Source organism: Epargyreus clarus, unplaced genomic scaffold, assembly GCF_041222505.1.
Source record: "Epargyreus clarus isolate Ecla_fem2 unplaced genomic scaffold, WU_Ecla_fem_2.2 ptg000009l, whole genome shotgun sequence".
In the NCBI taxonomy this organism is placed as follows: domain Eukaryota; kingdom Metazoa; phylum Arthropoda; class Insecta; order Lepidoptera; family Hesperiidae; genus Epargyreus; species Epargyreus clarus.
In genome coordinates, this window is record NW_027332217.1 from 8,921,978 (window position 1) to 8,943,376 (window position 21,399).

General features: G+C 35.5%; 1 protein-coding gene across 1 annotated transcript in view; it reads right to left on the reverse strand.

Moving 5' to 3' along the window:
• The window catches only part of jeb (low-density lipoprotein receptor domain-containing jelly belly protein), an 85,092-nt gene that overhangs the window by 5,019 nt on the left and 58,674 nt on the right, over positions 1 to 21,399 (reverse strand). The window contains exon 3 of the mRNA XM_073076669.1: positions 12 to 172. Within this exon, the coding sequence (XP_072932770.1) occupies positions 12 to 172 (161 nt within the window). The remainder of the gene's footprint in view (positions 1 to 11; positions 173 to 21,399) is intronic.

The window sequence follows — 21,399 nt, forward strand, 5'->3', positions numbered from 1 at the left end:
GGAAACCATACCGTTTTGTAGAACATGCAAGCCTGTCTATCTTCGTCTTCGCCGTTAGGGCAGTCGATAAATCCGTCGCACAACACGTGGTCGTCGATGCAGCGGTAGCGACCCTGGCGGTCGGGCGTCGGGCAGGCGAACCGCTCCATGCCGTCTGCTGCCGGCGGACACTCTGTAATCAAGACAAACAATAATTATATATATATACATTTGACTGTGGTAGAGCCAATTGTGGTTTTATTATTTATTTCTTTATAATATTTAAGTAGCTAACGAGTCTGTGGGTTACGGCCGCTTATGAACATTTGTAATCAAGCCCACGTTGCTCTGAGAACTAAGTTGGAACGTCTCGTAGATGTCATCTTTTCACTCTTATATGTATCAGTCTCACATTAATTAAATTATCACATGAATTAAAGGGGAACACAGAATCCCTTAACACTGATGTTATTAGGCAAAAATAGGTGTGGCGGTCTCGCCTTCGGAGTCGAACCACAAAGATTTTACATTCTCTAACTGCAGACACCAGAGGCACCATAGATACACCTATTTCGTTTTATAACAGCAGTGCTGATTTGGTCTGATTTAAAAGATGCTGTTAGGTTCTCAGTAATGTTAAAGCGCTCTATCTTTTTCCACATAAGAAGCAATGCATCGACCTCAGGTAAGATTCGTGATTGTGACTACTGATGGACTAAAACGTGTTTGCTAGTTAGTTCAGTTTCATAAAAAAAAACCTTATTGATTCTGTATATCAGTGGCGGGTGTCTCCTCCAAGAGGACCTCGTGTGTCACTAACCAAGTACCAAATTAGTGATCAAAATGAGAGATTTACAGTGTAAAATTTAATTTTTCAGATACTTGAAGATATCAGATTTTAATTAAACTTTCAAATCTTCCTTCCGTGAATCACTTCCATATTAAAATACAGCTTAAGGCTATGGTGCCGCAGAACTATTTTTGAAAACACATCATAGGAAAATAAATGTAACCCCAGTTCAATGGAAATAAATACATGTGTTATTGAAGAATAGAAGTAAAGAAAAAAATTATAAAAAGGAGTAAAGGTCAAAACGGTGATTTATATGTGAATTGACAAATAACAAGGAGATTTGTAGATTTGTTATGAATGACGCAGAACAGTGTGTTTACTTCGTTGGAGCATTCGTAAACACGTAACTATTTTAACGTAGACAGAAAACAAAACGTAGTACGCAGAAGTCGTTACGTAACATTTAAATTTATTTTGATCACATACCTATTGACTATTTGTTACTAATATATTACTATTGTACATACCTATAGAATAGTATAGAAAACGTTATTTTGGAGTATCTATATCGAAGCCAAAAATATTTATGATCAAGGCTAGTAGATCTAGGATAATATTACATTATATATTTTTATGACTAAAAGTTTAATGAGTAAAAGGAGTTGCCTGTATTATAATATTACTATTTTTATGTCATAACAGATTATAACAAAAACGTAAAATGGTATTTTTTCATGGATGTACAAAAATAATACGTGTAAAATATTATTATTAGTTAGTAGTTACTATTATTTTTAAAAAACAATTACCTATTGTGTGTATAAATAAATCTTTAATGGACACCCACTCAGGTTTCCATTAAAGAAACTACACCTACAAGATACACCTACAGTAAGGAGACAATGTATAACTTCTGACTCACAAAAATAAATTCATAAATCCTATCTGATAACTATCTTCAAACGGTTAAATGGAACAAAAAGTGAAGTGTGAACGCGCGGAAAGAAGTTTCTCAGTCGCGTTAGTCTTATGTATACGTACGTACTGCGAAGGTTGGCTATTCTATCGTGAGCGTCTATTTTTAGCCACGCCGGGAAAGTAAGGCCTGTGGCTCGATTGCGCGCGCCCCTCTACACATCTATCTAGCCACTTTACCGACTTGTCCGACGGAGAACGGCTAAACGAGGCGACAAAGAGTTTTCTCTCTAAATATCGTGTCTACATCGTAAATGTATCGGTAAATATAAATACGGGTAAATATGTTGAAATCTTAAACAGCAAAGGTCAAAGTCTGTTAAGTTTTATCAGTAGTTTTCAAGCATTTTGATCAGGAATTACTTAAATAGACATTTATTCAATTTTTGAATTCGGGACTTTAAATTGTTATTTTTCACATTAGATTTTTTTATTTGCCGTATTACAATTCATTACAAAATAGCAGCCCAACGGCCCGTTTATCTTTACATTATTAATATGAAAACATTTAAATGTTCCCTATCTCGATCCGTCTACTATGTTTTCTATCTCTTTTACTTGTATTTTATATAATTGAAGTTGCACGAGCTTATAGTCCAACTGGTGACCCCCGCCCATACACATTTGTGGCCTACTCTATAAAGACAAGTTCTACCAGCTGTCCACTTGCATCACAGATATGTTACCATTCCTGAGGACTAACATGGTCGCCACATATGTAAAACAAACAAAATCCCTTCCACTAAAGTGCAAAACTGTTTCACGTGAGCAAAGGGTTCCTATGTACCTCCCGGGTACTATAGTTGCTCTACCTTCCAAAACTGTTTGTGAAGAGAAGCTAAAACAAAAAGACGTCGTTGAATCTATTTCAGTCGAGACTTTAGTAGAAATATACTCAATTGTCTATGTTGCTCTTTACTTGTTGCCTTTGAGACAAGTCCCTTAGACTCCACAACGTCTTGTGCATTCGTAAGCAGGGGTCGGGAATCCCCAGGTAAACAGAAGCCTAGTTAGGAAATGGATATTCTGCAAATTGAATATGTTGCTTCTATGAAACGTTTGCTCTGAGATTAACCATTACATTATATCCCGGTTGTTATGGCTAATCCTCAGTGATTAAATTATTTAAACAGTTAGTATTCATTCAAAATATGAGTACTTTTGTTTAACAAATTGGACCAAGTAGGTATTGAAAATGTCAATAAATAAGATTTTGATCGCGTTAATTCCTATTCGTTATTAATATTCAATCTATCTAATGTTTTGCCAATCACAGGTGGACATTTAATAATTGCTTGAGACAATAAATTGTCAAATTAACATCTTTGGTAGGAAAAAAATGGATAGTTTAATTATTAAAAACGGACGAAAGTCTATATAAAAATCCACAATCATATTGTTTGCATGTCTGCCTAGTAGGTGAAAATAATGACGTGGGCGTTTCATAAGTGATCGAGAAATGGAGACAATGTCGCAGACTCATTGGCGACGACTAAATTGCTACTCACCATTTATTTGGATTACTATCTTGAATTGTTTCTTAGTGTAAATAGATATCATTCAATAAAATTTAAGTATGTTTATATTTTTCTTAGTATTTAAAATCATTGCAAATTTAAACAATTTATAATGTTATATCATTACCTACGTATTTTTTTTTTATTAAGTTAAATGTCAGAGGCAGAATATGGATCTATACCAAATACACACGAATATATAAAAATACGAAATTCACTACCACGAGAGTCACTACCATAAAACCTCTACCATAAATAATGGCCTACGACGGTAACTTTGGGCACACTATCTAAGATGCAGGAAGCGTTTCCTCTTTTTATAAGGCGAGTGGTCTTATTATTGTCTCTCTGCTGGACACAGGTCCTCTCTCATAATGAGAAAGATTTATGTCTTAACATTACGTTAACCAATTGCGAAAATTACGTTTACACACATTTAAGAATTACAGGTACGTAATTTTAAAGCAGTCTTAGGCCTTTAGATTTTGTTACAATGTTATTATATCATTAAAACAAGTGACAATTAATATCTCATACGTGTAAACTTAAATAAATCAGAGAATCGCGCCTGGGAATCGAATTGCGGACCACACTACCACAGAACTCAATTTTTGACATTTGCAGAAAGAAAACAAAGAAAATAATTTATTCGGCAAAATATACAATAAACACAATATCATAAAAGAAAATTGAATACAAAAAATATTATAACATTTTTAACGAAAAAGTCTCCACTCAGCATTAATGTTTCAGGTAACCTTAGTCACCTGCAAAGCTGGTGCCGTGGAGCCTCTAAAACACTGTGTGCGCGCGAGTGATACGTGTTTGTGTGTGTGAACATATGTAGAAGAAGACATATGACGATATGAAGATGTATGTACATTTAGTAGAAGATTGTTTAAATATTGCCATTTGCATCCGAACCAATGATCTGAACCAATAATTTAAATAATAAGACTTAACGCTTTAGGTAACAATTGTGACAACAAAATAATATATTTTTACTCTTCTATAAAAATAATTGTAAAGGTTTTGTACACTCTATTTCGAACTTAGTTAAGGAGGCGTTAAAGGTAGCCTTGATTAAAACATGGCATTAGGGAGAACATGGGTTGGTTCGCGTAGGACGTCTTAATAGTAGCGCAGTTCTAATTAAATAAACATTAGGGGTACTTCGAGACGTACTAAGCGATGTCGGTTAATGGAAACAAGTTTCTTATTGGAATTAATCAGAGCTAAAATGCTTCCCGGGAGGAATTTTTCTGCTTGAGGAAGCTTCGAACCGTTCTGTGATAAATATTTAAGAGGCGTCGCTGTACGTGCTTCTTTGACGAGCGAAAGTTTACACGACGCTTCCTCACTTCATCATTTGCAGGATTCATGTTTAAGTTGCTACTTCGCAAACAAGTAATCTGGGTTTGTCAGTGTAGTGAGAAGTCACTGAGTCATTATGTAACACGGTGATCTTTTAATTTCAATAAAAAACTGTATGTTTCATTTCGTGAACTGGATCAAATATAATATATTTGAGTCAAGCTACCGATCAAGTTAATTTATAAAAATCTCAATAATGAAAATACATTTATAAACATTTCTTCAGTGGCCGTGCTCATTGGTCCACCTAAGAAGTTAATAAAGGAATGGATGCCTTATTCACCTGGAATGCCTTATTCACCAATATCATCCTTTACATAACATATGTATAAAAAATCAATAGTAAATATCGGTGAAGAATCGCTTTGAATAACACATACCTTTTGATTTTGTCTGTAAATAAATATTTCATCCCAAGAATTGCCCAACATTATATTATTATAAAGAAATACAACATTGAATACTATGCTAAAATAATATTTTGTCTGTAAGTACAGTATATAATTGAATGAACGAATAAGAATACTATCTTATTCTTACAAAAACAAGGGGCTATAACTGTCTTTAATGTTTTTAGAGATCTATTTAATAGCCGTAACTGATACACAAATGGTTTCGTAGAAGACAGCGTAGGCTTGGCGCTACGGCGTAGAATATCAGAATTGCGATCGTACGATTTTTGTAACAGAACTAAATTTATGATTTCAAACTAATATTATCACGGAATTCAGACATTTTAATATGTAACGAGTACGCACGATACGTGGGTTTTTAAATCATTTTAATATGTAACGCATAGTTACATATTAAAAAGTGAGAACTAAATTATTTTGTTATCATTGGACTTATATGAATATTTAATAAAAGATAAGAGTTAATATACGCTTAGTTAACTTAACATGGCCTTTGGCGTAAAATAAGCTATAGTCATAATTGGTAATTAAACATTGGTGTAGGTATTGGTAGCATTGTCCCTCTAGTTCCGGGACTAGAATAGGGCTACGGTATCCCCTGCCTGTCGTAAGAGGCGACTAAAAGGGGGCTTCCGGGGTTGCGGGCGGCAACAGTGGGAGCTCGAACCGTCCAGTATGCTACCCCGGGAAGGACGGCGGTATGTGTGGTCGGGTACCTTTTGAAGGTTTCCCCCTCGAAAACAAAAAAAAAAGTATTAGTAGCATAATTTATACTTTAGGTACCAAAGTTCATAATTTAGTATGTACTCGTATCAGTATGGGCTGCTTGTTTCTTTAGATCAAACACGTTATTGTAATAATTGGCGATTGACCTTTATATTTTATAGTACACTTAATTTGATTAAGTATGAACAGTACATACACAACAATGTTACAATGTTAGTGTTAGATACCTACATATATAGACAAAGATACCTTTCTCAGCAAGTGTTTCTGTTGTTTGTTCCGAAGGATTTAATTGTACTTGAAAAACTGAATTTAAGAAAGTATTAAAAGTTTTGAACGTAGCGCTATTTTCATTAAAATGTTTATATGTAGAGAAGGTGTGTATATCTTAAAATTAAGCTATTGTCCACATTACATGGTTATAGCTCAGTAGTTTCAGCTTTGCGATGATTAGTCAGTAAGTGAGTACCCTTTTGCTTTTACATAAATGTGGGTTGGTATCTTCCTGCTGACGTGAAAAATACTATTTAATACGAGATATGTACTATCGGCTTAACTTTAATAACTTATAATTATTAGCGTGTATAGGAAGATTTTATCTAGACTCTTTGATATTTTGTATGTCCCAAAACTAATTTAATTATGCAGGTTGTGTAACATCGAAACCTGACCTCCGAAACACTGAAACGTTCAAAATCGCCTGTTATTGTACGACAACAATTGTGTTCTTCAGTCCCTTTACCTTAATAATTTATCGTTTTCGATACACCATAGACCTGTCAGCGACGGATACCTGTACAATGAGATGAATAATTACGGTAAATAGTGTTTTGTACAAAAATATTATCTTCAAGTTAATTATCCCTATTGTAAGCAGGGGATTTCTTATACTGAATGACTAAACCCCACCTTTTGAAAACATTGTGTCATAATGTTAAACATAACTTTAGATTTAAACAAGCACATTAAAGGAACTACAAATGAAATTTGATTGTGATGATTGATTTATCATTATTAAAATTGGATCTCCGTCTGTATGTAAATCTGTAGAACTAATCAATTATGCTTACGAATAGTGACATAGACTTTTTGTGGTCATATCGTATTGGGATCGAAAGATCATGAATCAGTATCTGCGAAACTCTCGTAGTGAGTCACGATTAGAGCTTCTACCAGTACATTAGGGTTGCTACCTCCTATAGAATTATAATATAATACTTAAGATTAAAATATCTCCGAAATTCGAAATCGCTTCAGGGCAGTGATGTAGTGTAGGTTACAGGTTTCTATACGAATAGGTTGGTGACGATAAAGTATGCACTTATCATGAATTCCTGAACCTGAATTGTCCGAAATCCTGAATTACTATAATATTGAGTGTATTTCTCTATATATTAAAGTGATTCGGCTAAAACAAGAACAAAATACGTAAACAAATAAATTATATGTGTACTATTTTTTGTTAAATTTCCAAATAGTTAGTTATATCATGCTATAACATGCTATTATTATTTTTTGAAAGAAGAAAACAATTTTTGTTTGAAAAGCGACAACCCTAGTTCCGATCAAGACGGCTCCGAATGGGTGGGCGTCGGGTGGTGGTTGCAAAACCATTAATCATATTACGGATACTTTATTGCTTCAATGGGACGTCGATATAATATAAGGATCGCTCAATGGATTGACTATGAAGTTTTTGGAATGGGTTGAACCGCACTGTATCCAGAAAACCTTTGTAATTCGGTGTAAAAAGGACGCCTACGCTATTCACTTTGTGTACAGTGTAGTTAAAACTATTCATCTTGGTAACGTATGCGGAGTATTCATATGCCTCCCTCTTTGAGTGCACTACGAGCGTAAAATTTTCGTTTGCTTTAAAATGTTGCTATGCGTCGGAGAGATGTAACACTACTTATGTAATGACAAGTGATGTACGCTGTGTTGGTATTTTATTTATTAACAGTATTGTAGGCAGGTATAAACGTTTTTTTTATTATGCTTGATATGTACCATGAAATAAATGGGACCACCAAAAACAACAACTATGTACTAAAGTTAGGACTGTCTTATTTAAGTGTCTTATTAGGATCAACCCCAGATAGGATTAGATATTCTTACCTGAGGTCGACCATAAATGCGCCGCTACCCCTGAAGACTAAGCTGAAACACCTCGGAAAAGTATGTCCCCTTCAAAACAGAACACAGCAGCGCTTACCACTGCTGTTATGAGACTGAAATAGGTGTGGCGGTGGTGCCGCCGGAGTCGAACCACAAAGGGTTCTACCACCTTTACTTACCACTTAGTATCAAACGACTTGTATGCTAATTTCTTTTTTATATGTTTATGTCGTCTGCATATTTAGATAGGTGCACATAATAAAAGTGTCTCGTTTCACGAAATAGTCTAAAACGACAGACATTTGAAACGACAAACATTCGCACTAAAAGACAATTTTTCACGCAAAAATTAGAAATTTCAAACGAAGTGACACAGGCTTAAAAATGTAGGCTATTAAGTCAAAATATATTTTATAAAAGAACTTTTGTAAAAACGATTGAAAGTAAAATCAGCGCTGCGTTTTTGAATTATCTTATGGACCACTTACAAGTCCAATGCCCGATTTCTTATCGATCGCAATGGCGCAGTTAATTATGTAGCGTTTCTTACAATCGTAGATATTTATAACATTGACTGGCAAACAAGAGACTGTAACCTGAACCACAAAACAGAAAGGTCAAACGTATTTTAATATAATTAAGTGCCGTTTAGTTAATTATAAATGGTAGTCAAGTTATAAATACTTTTATTAAGGGGCATCCTTTTTTTTGTTATCGAAAGGGAAACATTCGAAAGGTACCCGGTACCGTGGGACCGACACAGAGTTATATGGGGATTCTTACCGCACTAAAACCCCCCCCCGTGGCCGTCCTCGGCGATGCGTAGAGGGCTCCGTGATCTCCAGAGGAACGCAACCGGAGTCCTCGTAGCGCGTTGCCCCTGGGCTCCGCCCAGTTGAGCTTGACGCTCTTCACACCGTCTGCGTACGACAGCATGCGACCACAGATACTGTCGTTCTTCCCGGGGCCGCTGACCGGGCGGGTCGAGCTCCCACTCTTGCCGCCCCCAACCCCGGGAGCCCCCTTGTAGTCGCCTCTTACGACAGGCAGAGGATACCGTAGCCCTATTATGGTCCCGGAACTACAGGGACAAAGGGGCATCCTGACCTGACCTACAAAGTCTTGGTGAAGATTACTTTGGATTAAAGTGGTAGAACTCTTCGTAGTTCGACTTCCGAAACATCAGTGTTGTATATTTTCTGTTGACTAAAAACAGCGCCAAGCGCCAATGTGGTATGGTTTTAAGAGTGATAAAGAGTAAGGATTGCATACAGTAATACCTCGGATTTACACGATTGGTGGGACCGAGTGATAACCGCGTAAGTCGAATTCGCGTAAGTCGGGGTATGCATGTACATAACATTGTATGTTATGATTTCAAAAGTGTTGACTTCGCACAACAAATACAAATGTTTATATGAATAATTATGGGGTCAGTAAGGGTTACTATGGCTCGATTATGGATAATAATTCATCGGTATGGTATGGATAATAATCCATAATCGAGAGTTGCGAGACGCTCAAACCAAAGAAGAATCGAGAACGAGGTCGATTTCAAAATCGCGTAACTCCGAATTCGCGTAAGTCGGGGTAGCGTAAGTCGAGGTATTACTGTATTCTTATTTATTTCTTAGGGTTTGCGACACCTCTATGGCCAAACTCGATTAGGACTCCAATTCTATCTGGGTTTGACTGCAGATGTCACAGGCGACAGAAACGGTCACTTACCATCAAGTATCACATACTCCATGTGTTCGTTAGCTTTCTGTATATTATAAAGAACATTTGCCGTAAAAGCCATTTTTTTAAACACAAAATGAATTTAATATTAACCCATTTACACGGATAGATATATATGAATTTATATTTTGGTAGCATGCGAATGAAGTTTGATATCCTGGATTTTTAATTGCCCTGTTGGTATAAATTGCGAATACATAAAAGTATTGGCATTTCAAGCCCAACAACATGAGGAAACGTTCATAATTATTTAATTTAAAGCTGAAGCTACAGATGCGTAGGCATTGATATTCGAAACCATCAAACAATTTTACTGCAAATTGCGTTGCCAATAACGTTGTAACACATGAATCGAATGCTATTATACAAGTGATCCAATTAGACTGCGTCCAATTAAATCGAATACCATTTGTCAAGTGGAGACATGCGAATGGTTCTACTTTCAAAACTTATGTGTTAATATTCATATGTTATAGGAACAAAGTACTTAAGCTGACAGTGCACTCGGTCGGTGCTGTGTTTAAAAGTTCCATGCCAAGAGTTGAAGATGCCAAATAATAAGCAATATGCTGCTGTGGCTTCATCGTTGTGTTATAGTTCCGCCTATTGCCTTGTCGAACTCCCACGGCCGGAAGTAGTTCCCATCTCCTCATGCCACCAATAAAGCCACTCGTGCAATGAGCCTTCATACTTCAATGGACCTCGAATATAATGCTTTCGTTGTAAATAATCTTAAACATACATTTTTCTAGATTTCTACATTTTTGAAGTTATACTTCTTATATGGCGTTTCGGAAAACTGATGTACGTTTAGCGTAGGACGAAGTTGCGGGCGCCGATGTAACATAATTTATTTGTAGTATATTTTGTTTCGTCTATTAGTCGCTTGTTTAGATAAAATATATTCGATTACACAAAGAATATTTTATTAATTACTAGTGTACACATACACACACATTAATTATTAGTTTTTTAAGTTAAGATTAAAACTACTTCGCAACAATTCGCTACAAATATGTATGATGGTATATATTTTTAACCATGCAGTATGTACCACCCTCCCTCCCTCAAAGGATGCGTGCAGATGCAAAAATTAAAAATATACCCCAACATACATACCACCACCAACACGTGCTTCACTCCAAAACGGAGCATCATCAGGGTAAGTCGACTCTACGACGGCTAATCGTAAGCAAAGTAATGCCTGATTCAATTAACTACTAGTTTTTTGTTCTTTCAAAAGGTTTTCTATATTATTATAAAATTTAATTTACAAAGTGATCTCATTCATTCTCCGCGCGTAACAATATGTACCTTGTAAACTTTAGGTTACCTCCAGTAATTAATTTCAAACGTGACTGTCCCTGTCCGGATGTTGTGCTGATGAGTTGCGTGATTCGACCCTTTATAACTTTACCCGTGTTACATTCATGGACATCGTATTAGAGACGCACAAAATAAGTATTACTATAACATTATTAGCTATATCCATTGCTTAAAATGGTTTAAAACTCGGCTGCTCACGTGAAGGATCTGAGGGTCCAATGCCAGGCACTTTTAATTTTTTTAAATAATGTGCGTATTGAAATTTAATGATCACTTGCTTTAACGATGAAGAAGAATATTGCGAGGAAATTTACACGCCTGAGAGATCTTTAAAAGAATTTCTGTATCGAAAATTTGTTTACAAATTTGATTGAAATTCGTTTAGCCTTCACAAATTTGGGTTGTTTGAATCCCATAGGAACTTTGTATTTGTCGGTAGGAGAGGTAGCCAATGTTACTTCTTGTGTTTAAACAATATTTTCGTAAATATCACGCCAATCCCTTGTTACGTTACTGTGAGACATAATGACAAATCAACAAACCACTTCCGATGTTTTGAAATTAGTAGAATGACTGAAGTCAATCCTATGGTACTAAGTAATATTTTTCCGAAATAGGAGATATCTTTAATAAGTAGTAGAACTACGTTATAATTTGTACTGGATAACTTGCCATTGTTACTAGTAAGAACATCTTATAAGTACACAAACTGTATCTATTTGTCAAATGCAAGTTTGCAAGACATAATGTAAACATTTGTTTTCACTTTTCCATGTCATATTTGTGTAGAGTAAGGCCGGCAGCAATAAGCGGATGGCGAGCGGGCGTCGAGTGCGACCACAATTTATGCTCCGGCCGTGGTTGGCTCCTAGCCAACATTCCGCCAACTCACTCGTTAGCTCCTGAAGCAGCCCACGACATAATAGTTTTGTCGTTCTAGGGAGACCGTTTAATCCATTTGTTTGTATTAATTCATAAAACTGAAACACTAGTCAATATGATGTTATGTATTTACAGTTCATACAGTGTCGACTATTTATATAATCTTCAAAAAGCGTTAAAACCATAAACGTTTGCGCAAATGAATTTTATTGATTTATGAGCAAGTATAAAATTACAAGATTGTTTAGAATAATTGGTTCTAATTTGTCGAGCAGGGGTAATGTTTAACGGCCATGGTCGCTTAATTAACCAAATATACTAGAGATCGTGCTGATTTTCGGCCGTTTTGCTAAGCCTTAATTGGGGTTTTTGGACTAATTGTCGATCGTCAGATACGTCCGAACCATTGATACTAAAAATAAAGTTTATAGAAGCGTGCGTGAGAAGGTTTCGAATGACTTGAATAGCTGGCGCGAATGAGGTCATTTCCCTTTCATTGCTATTTTAGTTGGACTTTATTTTTACTCATTCTCGTAAAGTGGGTTACAGAATAATGTGAGACTAGGACTCTGAGAAAGTTTGTAGTCGGTATCCCGTTAAAAATATGGTTATGTTTTTGTTTTTCAGGGCCAGGAAAGTTTATGGCTTATGATAGAACTATTTTTGTCTAACTAGTTCCATTCGCAGACGTCAACAAAAGGAAAATATACAAAAATATTATAGACTTGGAAATGTTTACAGTTTTATTTTCCACTTCAGGCCAAATTGATGATATAAATAATCTATTTTGTTCTGTATTGTTTATCTGTTTATTTTTATTTACAATTTAATAGACCTTAGAATTGGGTACTAAGAATAAACCTATAATTTCGTAGAAGTTTCTATTTTGAAGTAATTAAAGGTCCTATTAATAAACGGTAACGCAAATATCGTAGCCTTAGTGCGTGTTCTTGAGTAATGTCAGATTGTATTTCAGGTGCGTTTGTGTCGATATCGAGTCGAAAGCCGGGAGAGTAGCGGGGTAAGTTCGGGGGTCGAGCACCTGCGCAGGATGCACCGTGCACTGTGCAGGCAGCCGCCAGCCAGTCTGGCGCCTATCACCGCCCCCGCGACCCAGCCGCTGCCACCCGCGAAACCCACTCCACACCCGCGCTTGTTTTCAACTTTGATTGATAATTTGTTATTGGAGTGCGTATCCCATTTCGAAAACATTACAATGCTCTATTTAATACTCGGTTCCCGCGATAAATATACGTAGAACTGTATAATGTTTGGAATAAACATGTGGGTGGTATTGTTTTGTTTAACGCCTAACGTGTGAACTTTTGTTTGTTCTAGCCGGACTGTACCTACGCATTACGAAAATGCTTAAATTGTTACCGTTAGCATGTAATTACAAAACTGTTTATAATTAATATCGAAAGGTCAAATCTTTTTATATTGTTACGTTGAAAAAAAGATTTGCAAAGCAAGTATCTACAAAAAGATGGTAGAGTCAGTATGTTTTGAACGAGAGGGCACACCACACCTATATTTTACTTATAGCAGTCTTTGTGTTTTGATGGAAGACTCGTATGTGTATGCCGGCTGTCTTACATATGACGCGGCCATAGTACTTAGGATAGACTATGTATGTTTTTTTTGTTTTTATAATATAAGAGTAGCAGACGAGCATGCAGTCCACCTGATGTAAATGGCTACTGCCGCCCATGGACATCTGTAATCAACCCGAGATAGGATTAGGTATTCCTACCTGAGGTCGGCCACAGATGAGCCGCTACCCCTGAAGACTTAGCTGGAACGCCTCGGAAAATTCTGTCTCGCTTACAACACCCTTCAAACCGGAACACAGCAGCGCCTAACACTGCTGTTATTAGGTAGAAATAGGTGTGGCGTTGGTGCCGCCGGAGTCAAACCACAAAGGGTTCTACCACCTTCAATGTGATCGGTTTCTGATAGAACCCCTGTTCTATATGGCATTTGTAGAACATGTGCGGCAGAGACCATTTATCATGAGGTGGACTGCAATATTTTAAAAAGTACACATTTATAGACGTCGCCAAAAGTTTTTATATACAAGAGGGAATACCGGTAGTAAACTGAGACATTGTCTTGAATGGTACTGATCAAGTAACAAATTAGGTAAAACCAGCTTCCAATTCTGAGCCAGACACGTAGGTGGTGTTCCGTTTTATATTTATTGCATAGTAACGTGGGTTTCACAACACCGCCTCCACACGGGATCCCGGAAGCGCCAGTCATTAGTAGTTATTCTTCAGTGTCCAAACTTTCTGGATTCAGTGTATGATTTTAAATTAATATTATAGCGGGATTCAGATATTTTAACGTGTGACGGGTACTCAGTTTCGCCGTGACCATGTTCCATGCAACTGGGTTGAAATATCGGCAAAATAATTTAAAAAACGCGTATCGTGAGTAGATGTAACATTTAATTTTTTCTGACTTCAGGATATACACTTTCGAATGCATGACTAATATTAAATATCTAATAGTTAAATAATGTCTGTATAATTTAGCAGCAATTAATAATTTCCAACAGTATTTTAGTCTGATAGTCTATGTTTACCTTACGTTAATAATTAAACGTATTACTATATTACGTATTTACTTACGTTATTATAGGCACAAATATCTATGTGTCCTGGCACATCATAAGTATATAGGTATCTGTAATGTATGAACTAAACCCATTACGGTCTGATTGCTGAGCACGGGTTTCCTCTCAAGAGTGAGAAGGATTGCGGCAACTGTCCACGAAAGTGCTGTCTGTATTAGTAGACTTCACGTACCTTTAAGACTTGTATTAGGGAACTTTCGGTCAAGTAGTCTTCCTCGTCCAATCTTGAAGTCAGTGATAATAATTTCTAATACGTATATAACTTTGTTGTGTGAGGTTTGGGATTCAAAAGTCGCACCTCCAGATAGAAAGCCCAAATTTCTAACCACTAGACCTTACTTTAATCGTTTATGACTTACAATTCGTGTGGCTTAAATTTAACAGTATGGCTGTACACCACGAATGACGTTCATACGAGTATTCAACTGTGAAGCATTTAGATAAAGCAAACAGTTTCCCTACTGCGCCTTTGTAACAAATGATGTTAGAATTCTAGTGTAGAGATTTTAACACACAAATGTTGGACGTGAGAACATGTTTGCACGTGTTACACTGAACCAACGTAAAGGTGACAGTTTTGTTCTATTTCCATATTTACGAAAGACACAAACGACTCTGTTTAGTCTAAAAAAGCTAATTTGATGTTTAAAACATAATGTGTTGTCGCGGCTTAGTAAATTGCTTTTGCTATTTGGATTTTAAGAATATTAAGTTTCTGGTGTGTTTTTCGTATTACGGTATATTTTAAGTATAATTTGATAGTTTATATGTGGGTACGTATTTGACTGCGAACTTTTTTATATTTCATTGCTGGGCCAAAAGGCCAATCTTTTACCAATAGGGGGACGCTTGGAGCATACCTCACCACATTGCTTCAAGGCGCATTAGTAAAGGAGGGGTTATTTGTAAGATGCTGTATCGAATGTATTCAAACCACCTATAAGGCCGACGACAAGGTGTGAAGACAGACATAATCAGTTCAACGTTTCCGAAAATAAGGAAGATGTCTTAATTATGTATAAAACATTCCTTACTTCTTACAGTGAAAGTAGTACACATAAAATAAAATGCACATATAATAATTCGAATACAATTCTATTAAAGTCCAGTGGTAAAAGAAAAACCATAACAATTCATTCAAGTAAAATTTACTAAAGTCTCCATAAATTCTACGACGGTGTGACTCACAGCATACATGAATGTTTTTAGATGCCGGGCAAGATGGCAAATATAAGATCTGGTGAGTCCTTGGCTGACCTCCGAGAGACGTGCGTGGGCTGAGAAGGCGCCTCGCTGTATACTTAAACTGAATTATCCGTCGTAAAACTTTCAGCCTCAACGACCCCAAAATCAAACGGTTTGTCCAATATTAAGAATTTATTTATTCCCACAGCGCGTACTTGTATCTTATGCTAAAAATATTCAATGATCTATGTGCCTTTTGTTGCAAATTGTTTTAATTTGTTTGACCGACGTAATTGAATGAACTTTATAGTTATTTAAATAGGCTGAAGTGATTTTAATGTAATGGGTAACTGTCTTCTGTAAGTCACCATTAATATGCTTTTTTAGGGTATTAATATTTTTCTCTGCTTGTTTTAAAATAGATGTATCAATTCAGATAATCATTGTACTTATGATTTTTTTGGGACTCTGTGTGGTATAATATAGCTTACTTTGAAGATATTGACAGTAAAACAATAAAATAAATAAGTCTACCTTTACCTCTCCAAAAATATTGTATTAAAATTTAACATAATGCTTTAATAGTCATTTTGTAAGCAGCTCAGTACCTATGATTAATCCGATCATATGTTCTACCTGAATCTGATCACAGATGCGTTGTTCGTAAGCACTTAAACGGTAGCTTCGTATGTAGATCCTCTTCCACCGAAAAGCAGAACTGCTACATGCCAGAACTAGGTGTTAACCAATTTTAATACTGGTTGTACCGCCTGCTGTGTTACAATCTTATATTTCATTGGGCTTTTACTAACAAGGGTATAAAGTATAAACAACGTAACCAAATGTCATGAATGAATGGTTCTTTTATTTCATTCAGGTAATGTTTGGCACCACGTCTCTTACGGCGGATATGTGATCAAATAAAATCTCCCGGACTGTAGTAAAAGATACGATAAAATAAAGGATAGGTACTGATTTATTGTGTCCATTTTGAGCGTTGAAAGCTTGAACTTTGCCCTTAAAAACAAATTCACGTGGATGTTCTGACCTATGGTTAACGGCTTTTAAATTACTTTTTTCGCAATAAATTGAGAATACTTCCGTGGATGCAAAATAACAACTGCAATTTTAGTCAATTATTTCTATATTTATTAAAGAACTAAATATATTTGCGTGTATAAATTCATATTTCAGTTATATTTTTAAATATGTAATAAATGTTATTCAATTACGTTTAGAATACTGGAATTGGGTTTCAAGATGAAACTGATAGCCTATAATTGTGATAAGCATCAGCTTTAATATTTCGCTGAAAATTGGGAATATAAAATAAATAATCAACATATAAAATAAATAAAAGATTGTAACACGTAATTTATAAGTTATTTCTTAAGAAATCCATTACAGCAGTTTTGCTTAGTTAGTAAAGTTGTTAAGTCAGTTTAAAACGTTTAAAATCGCAAAGAACGTAATGTGCAAAGAAGCAGAATGGATTTATCATCAAGCGGGCGAACACTGAAAAATAAACATTGCAGAGGAAAGTTGCATTTCTTTCTGCAGATTGTTATTTAGTTGAAAGCGCTTGGAAGCTTATTGGATGAGAGATTATAGAGGGAGATAACTGTAGGACGCTTCATCATCAGCGCATATCTTTACTTTTGCTGGGCATGGTTCTTTTAAATGGAGAATTTAAAATGCGAAAGACTAAGAATGTGGTAGAACTCTTTGTGGTTCGACTCCGGCGGCACCACCGCCACACCTATTTCTACCTAATAACAGCAATGTTAGGCGCTGCTGTGTTCCGGTTTGAAGGGTATGGTAAGGGAGACAAACTTTTCCGAGGCGTTCCAGCTTAGTCCTCAGGGTTAGCGGCGAATCTGTGGCCGACCTCAGGTAGGAATATCTAATCCTATCTGGGGTGTATTACAGATGTCCATGGGCGGCAGTAGCCACTTACCATCAGGTGGACTGCATGCTCGTCTGCTACTCCTATATCATAAAAAAAAAAGACTAAAGTCACATTCTACCATGTTAGCTAAGCACGGGATAGTAGACTTCACATACCTATGACATGTAGAATTCTCAAATATTTCAATCCTAGTTCACGACTAAAAGTCAAAAGTCTACAAAATCACTTCATAGATGCTGAAATTTAAGCCGGATGCGACCCAAAAGCGTTTACATATAGTTTGTACTTAATCCTTAATAATTTCTCTCCTGATCCCGAGCACGTACAGCTGCGTCCCGGTATGCTTATATTTTGGATTGTTTATAAATAAACAGGGCAGGTATTAGTATTGCCGACCTGTACCCTTACCAGGAGTTTTTACGTTTCGACAAATATGACTGTTTTGGTATTTGTTTACGTATTGGCCCATACGATTTCCTAGTTCTGACATAATCCGCTAGGGGCGCTGTTTGGAATTTGTATGGGCAAATACGTAAACAAATACCAAAACAGTCATATTTGTCGAAACGTAAAAACTCATGGTAAGGGTACTGGTCTTCAGCGTCAACTGCCAATGGCGCACCGGATACGTTTATATAGGTACACCTTCACCTTACCGTCAACAATGTCTATCGAGAAGTTGAATATTTAATGTGTTATATTTGTCTATATAATGTAAAATAAATGCCCCAGATGCCTTAAACCGTCAATGTTATATTTTCGAAGATTTGATAAAATTTGATTAGTCTTTGGGATCTTACTTAAAATAATAGTTCAATTTATTACGTTAGTTAAACTGTTTTCTTGATATGTATAACGTATATATGTATAATGTATAACAAAACAATAAATGTAAATATAAATATAAATGTCCGATTAATACTCATAGATCCCTTTTTCATTTATTGAAGTTATCAACGTGTTAATTGTGCTACATATGCCATTTGCATATGTAGCCTTAATTTGTATTCCATTTATATTCCTAACTTACACAGGACAATAAATATGTTTTCTGTCATATAAGTAATTTATTTCATTGCAATAAGAAAGGCTAGAAATATTTTTTATTACGCATAAATCCTAATAACGTCTCAAAGGAAATTAGTACCTATTCTATAAAAAAAACAGGCCATATAGTTAAGATGCTTTTGTACGTTAGTCTTCTGACTTTTTAGGGTTCCGTACCCAAAGGGAAAAAACGGAACCCTATTACTAAGACTTCGCTGTCTGTCCGTCTGTCATAGGGCCATATCTCTGGAACCGTAATAGATAGACACATGGAATTTTTATAGAAGATGCATAACGGTGGCCGTTATAACAACAAATACTAAAAATAAAATAAAGTTGAGTATTAAAAGGGATCTCTATACAACAAACCGGTATTTTTAGGCATTTTTCGATCTAACTGTTAAACCGTACTAGAAAGACGGTTGAAATTTTTACAATCCGTTACCTACTATAACTGGCATTATAATAAATACAAATAAGAACCATAAAACTATTTTAATTTTATTACACGTTGTTTACGTATCATTCATCAGCACCCCAACGCCATCTATTTTTGTGTCATATAACTAAGAATTGTTGAATTTAACAAAATGAATAAAAATAATGAACATTTGGTGGTACGGAAACCTCCACGTGCGAGTTCGACTCGCACTTGGAGGTTTCCGCACGAATTATTTAAATAAAAATAGCAGTTTTATTTAGCTTCAAAATCTAAACTATCTATCTTCTTCAAAGTTAAACTCACTTTCCCATAAAGTTGTGTACAAGGCACCATATTTGTTTGGGAAATCTATAACAAAAGTAAACATAAATCATCCGCTACGAATAAAAATGTTTTCCTTGAAATAAATTATATATTCAAATATTCAATATTGTATTCCCCTGTCGATACGAGGCGCCGGTAACGGTTGACAATAGCGGTGTATACCCTCAATGGAACGGAATCAAAAGTTTCATCTCACCGATATGATCAGATAGGGCTATTTCGCTAACTTTAAGCTCTATTCAGCTCTACAGAGTCTGTTCAACGTCACGATGACATCTGAGGTTCCTGATGCTTTGTTTTTCATCTACTTTTCTATTGTGCCGATAGTGTCACAAATCGGTTTTTCTTCCGGAATTTTCCCTATTTATTCGACCTACTTCGAACAAAACATGTGTATTTTTGTCGGTGTTTTGATCATTGATACTTTGTGACTTTGTGTAACTTTGTGACTGTCAAGGATTAATATAAATTATTTGAATCTTGTTGATGTAAGATAGGTATTTAGATATAATTTATTACATTATTTTTTAGCTCAAATATTACACCTCAATCATAAAAAAGTAGCGTTCTGATTAATGAAATCTATCACTATAGCAAATGGGAATGAATATGGAAAATGTGATAAAATATCTCCTATGAATTCATTTTGAAATGAATTATAATTTAAAATTCATGCTAGTAAAAGAAGTGTTCATCATGAGAGTCAATGACGGCATGATCTTAAAGTTTTGCACAAATAGCCACAAAAAACGACGCACGAAAAATTGCAAACGAATATGTCTAATGTCTATAACGATGAGTCTACTTTCATTTAAGATTCGACAACCGAGAATATCCACCCAAAAGAAAACGTTTAAAAAATTGTTTCAATCGTCCTTGGAATGGATTATCCATTATCAAAATTGGTTGAGCGTAGCCGATTAGCCGCTGTCAAACACACTGGGAATCAATTTGAATTCGTTTAAGCTACGACTTAGAGATGTAAAGCTTTTGATACTATTACGAAAATCCAAATTTACGTGGAAAATCATTTATTCTGAAGACAAACATTTTCTCACCATTCATTAGAAGTATTTGAGTTAACGGAGTTTCCTTACCTATTATTTGACTTCAGTTGTTTGTAAACAATGAGAAAAATGGAAGCCACATCATTTTATGTTAAAGGACAATAGACGACTTCTCAGGGATTCGTATTGTTACGAGGGCAAAAGTTTCACAGAAGGGTGACCTATGGAAAATTTGAAATGCCTGCGCAACGTGATGCTCGTAGCAACAGCTTTGAATACAATTTTATGAAAAACATTTTTCCAATGAGGTAAATATATTATTTTTCTTTGTTCAGTTCATTACGTTATTAACCTTTTATGTTAAATATTAATTTGAGGGTTTTTGTTTTTATTACCTTTTAGTCTGAAAATTATTTAGACGTTTTAGCGAAAAGTCTTTTTTATGTATTTAGGGATAGTTAATGTTAACATTAGAAAAATCGGGAAAATATCTAAAAACTACGTATTATGATTTTTGAATAAGTATAGGAAGCAATTTTAATTGATTGTGTTTATGATAATAAATGAGCTGACTAAAAATAAAACACGATTCCTTTGCAAAATCAATGTTAGAAATCTGTAAAATGTTGAGTGTGAAATAAAATCACTAAGTTCTTTCTGCGTTTTTTATACAAAAATGTGGTCTTGTTGGTGTCTGAAATAAATACTTAATAGTTGCTAATCCGGATAACCGTTGGGAGAATGATACGGACATGACTGAGGTTGTGCGGGTAACAAGTGGTCGCGTGTACCGTACTAGATGTTAAGAGATTCCGCCACCTAAGGATCATTTTATTCCACACTTTACTTAAAACGGAATTTTCGTTGTAATACTCGTAGCATCACTTTATTAAAGTAAAACTATTGTGTGTGGGCTACACGAGTTGTTAGTGTGTGGTTTCTTTTTAATACGCTTTTATTAGCTTGAGACGTATGTATGTTGGTATGTTAGTATGTAACGGAAT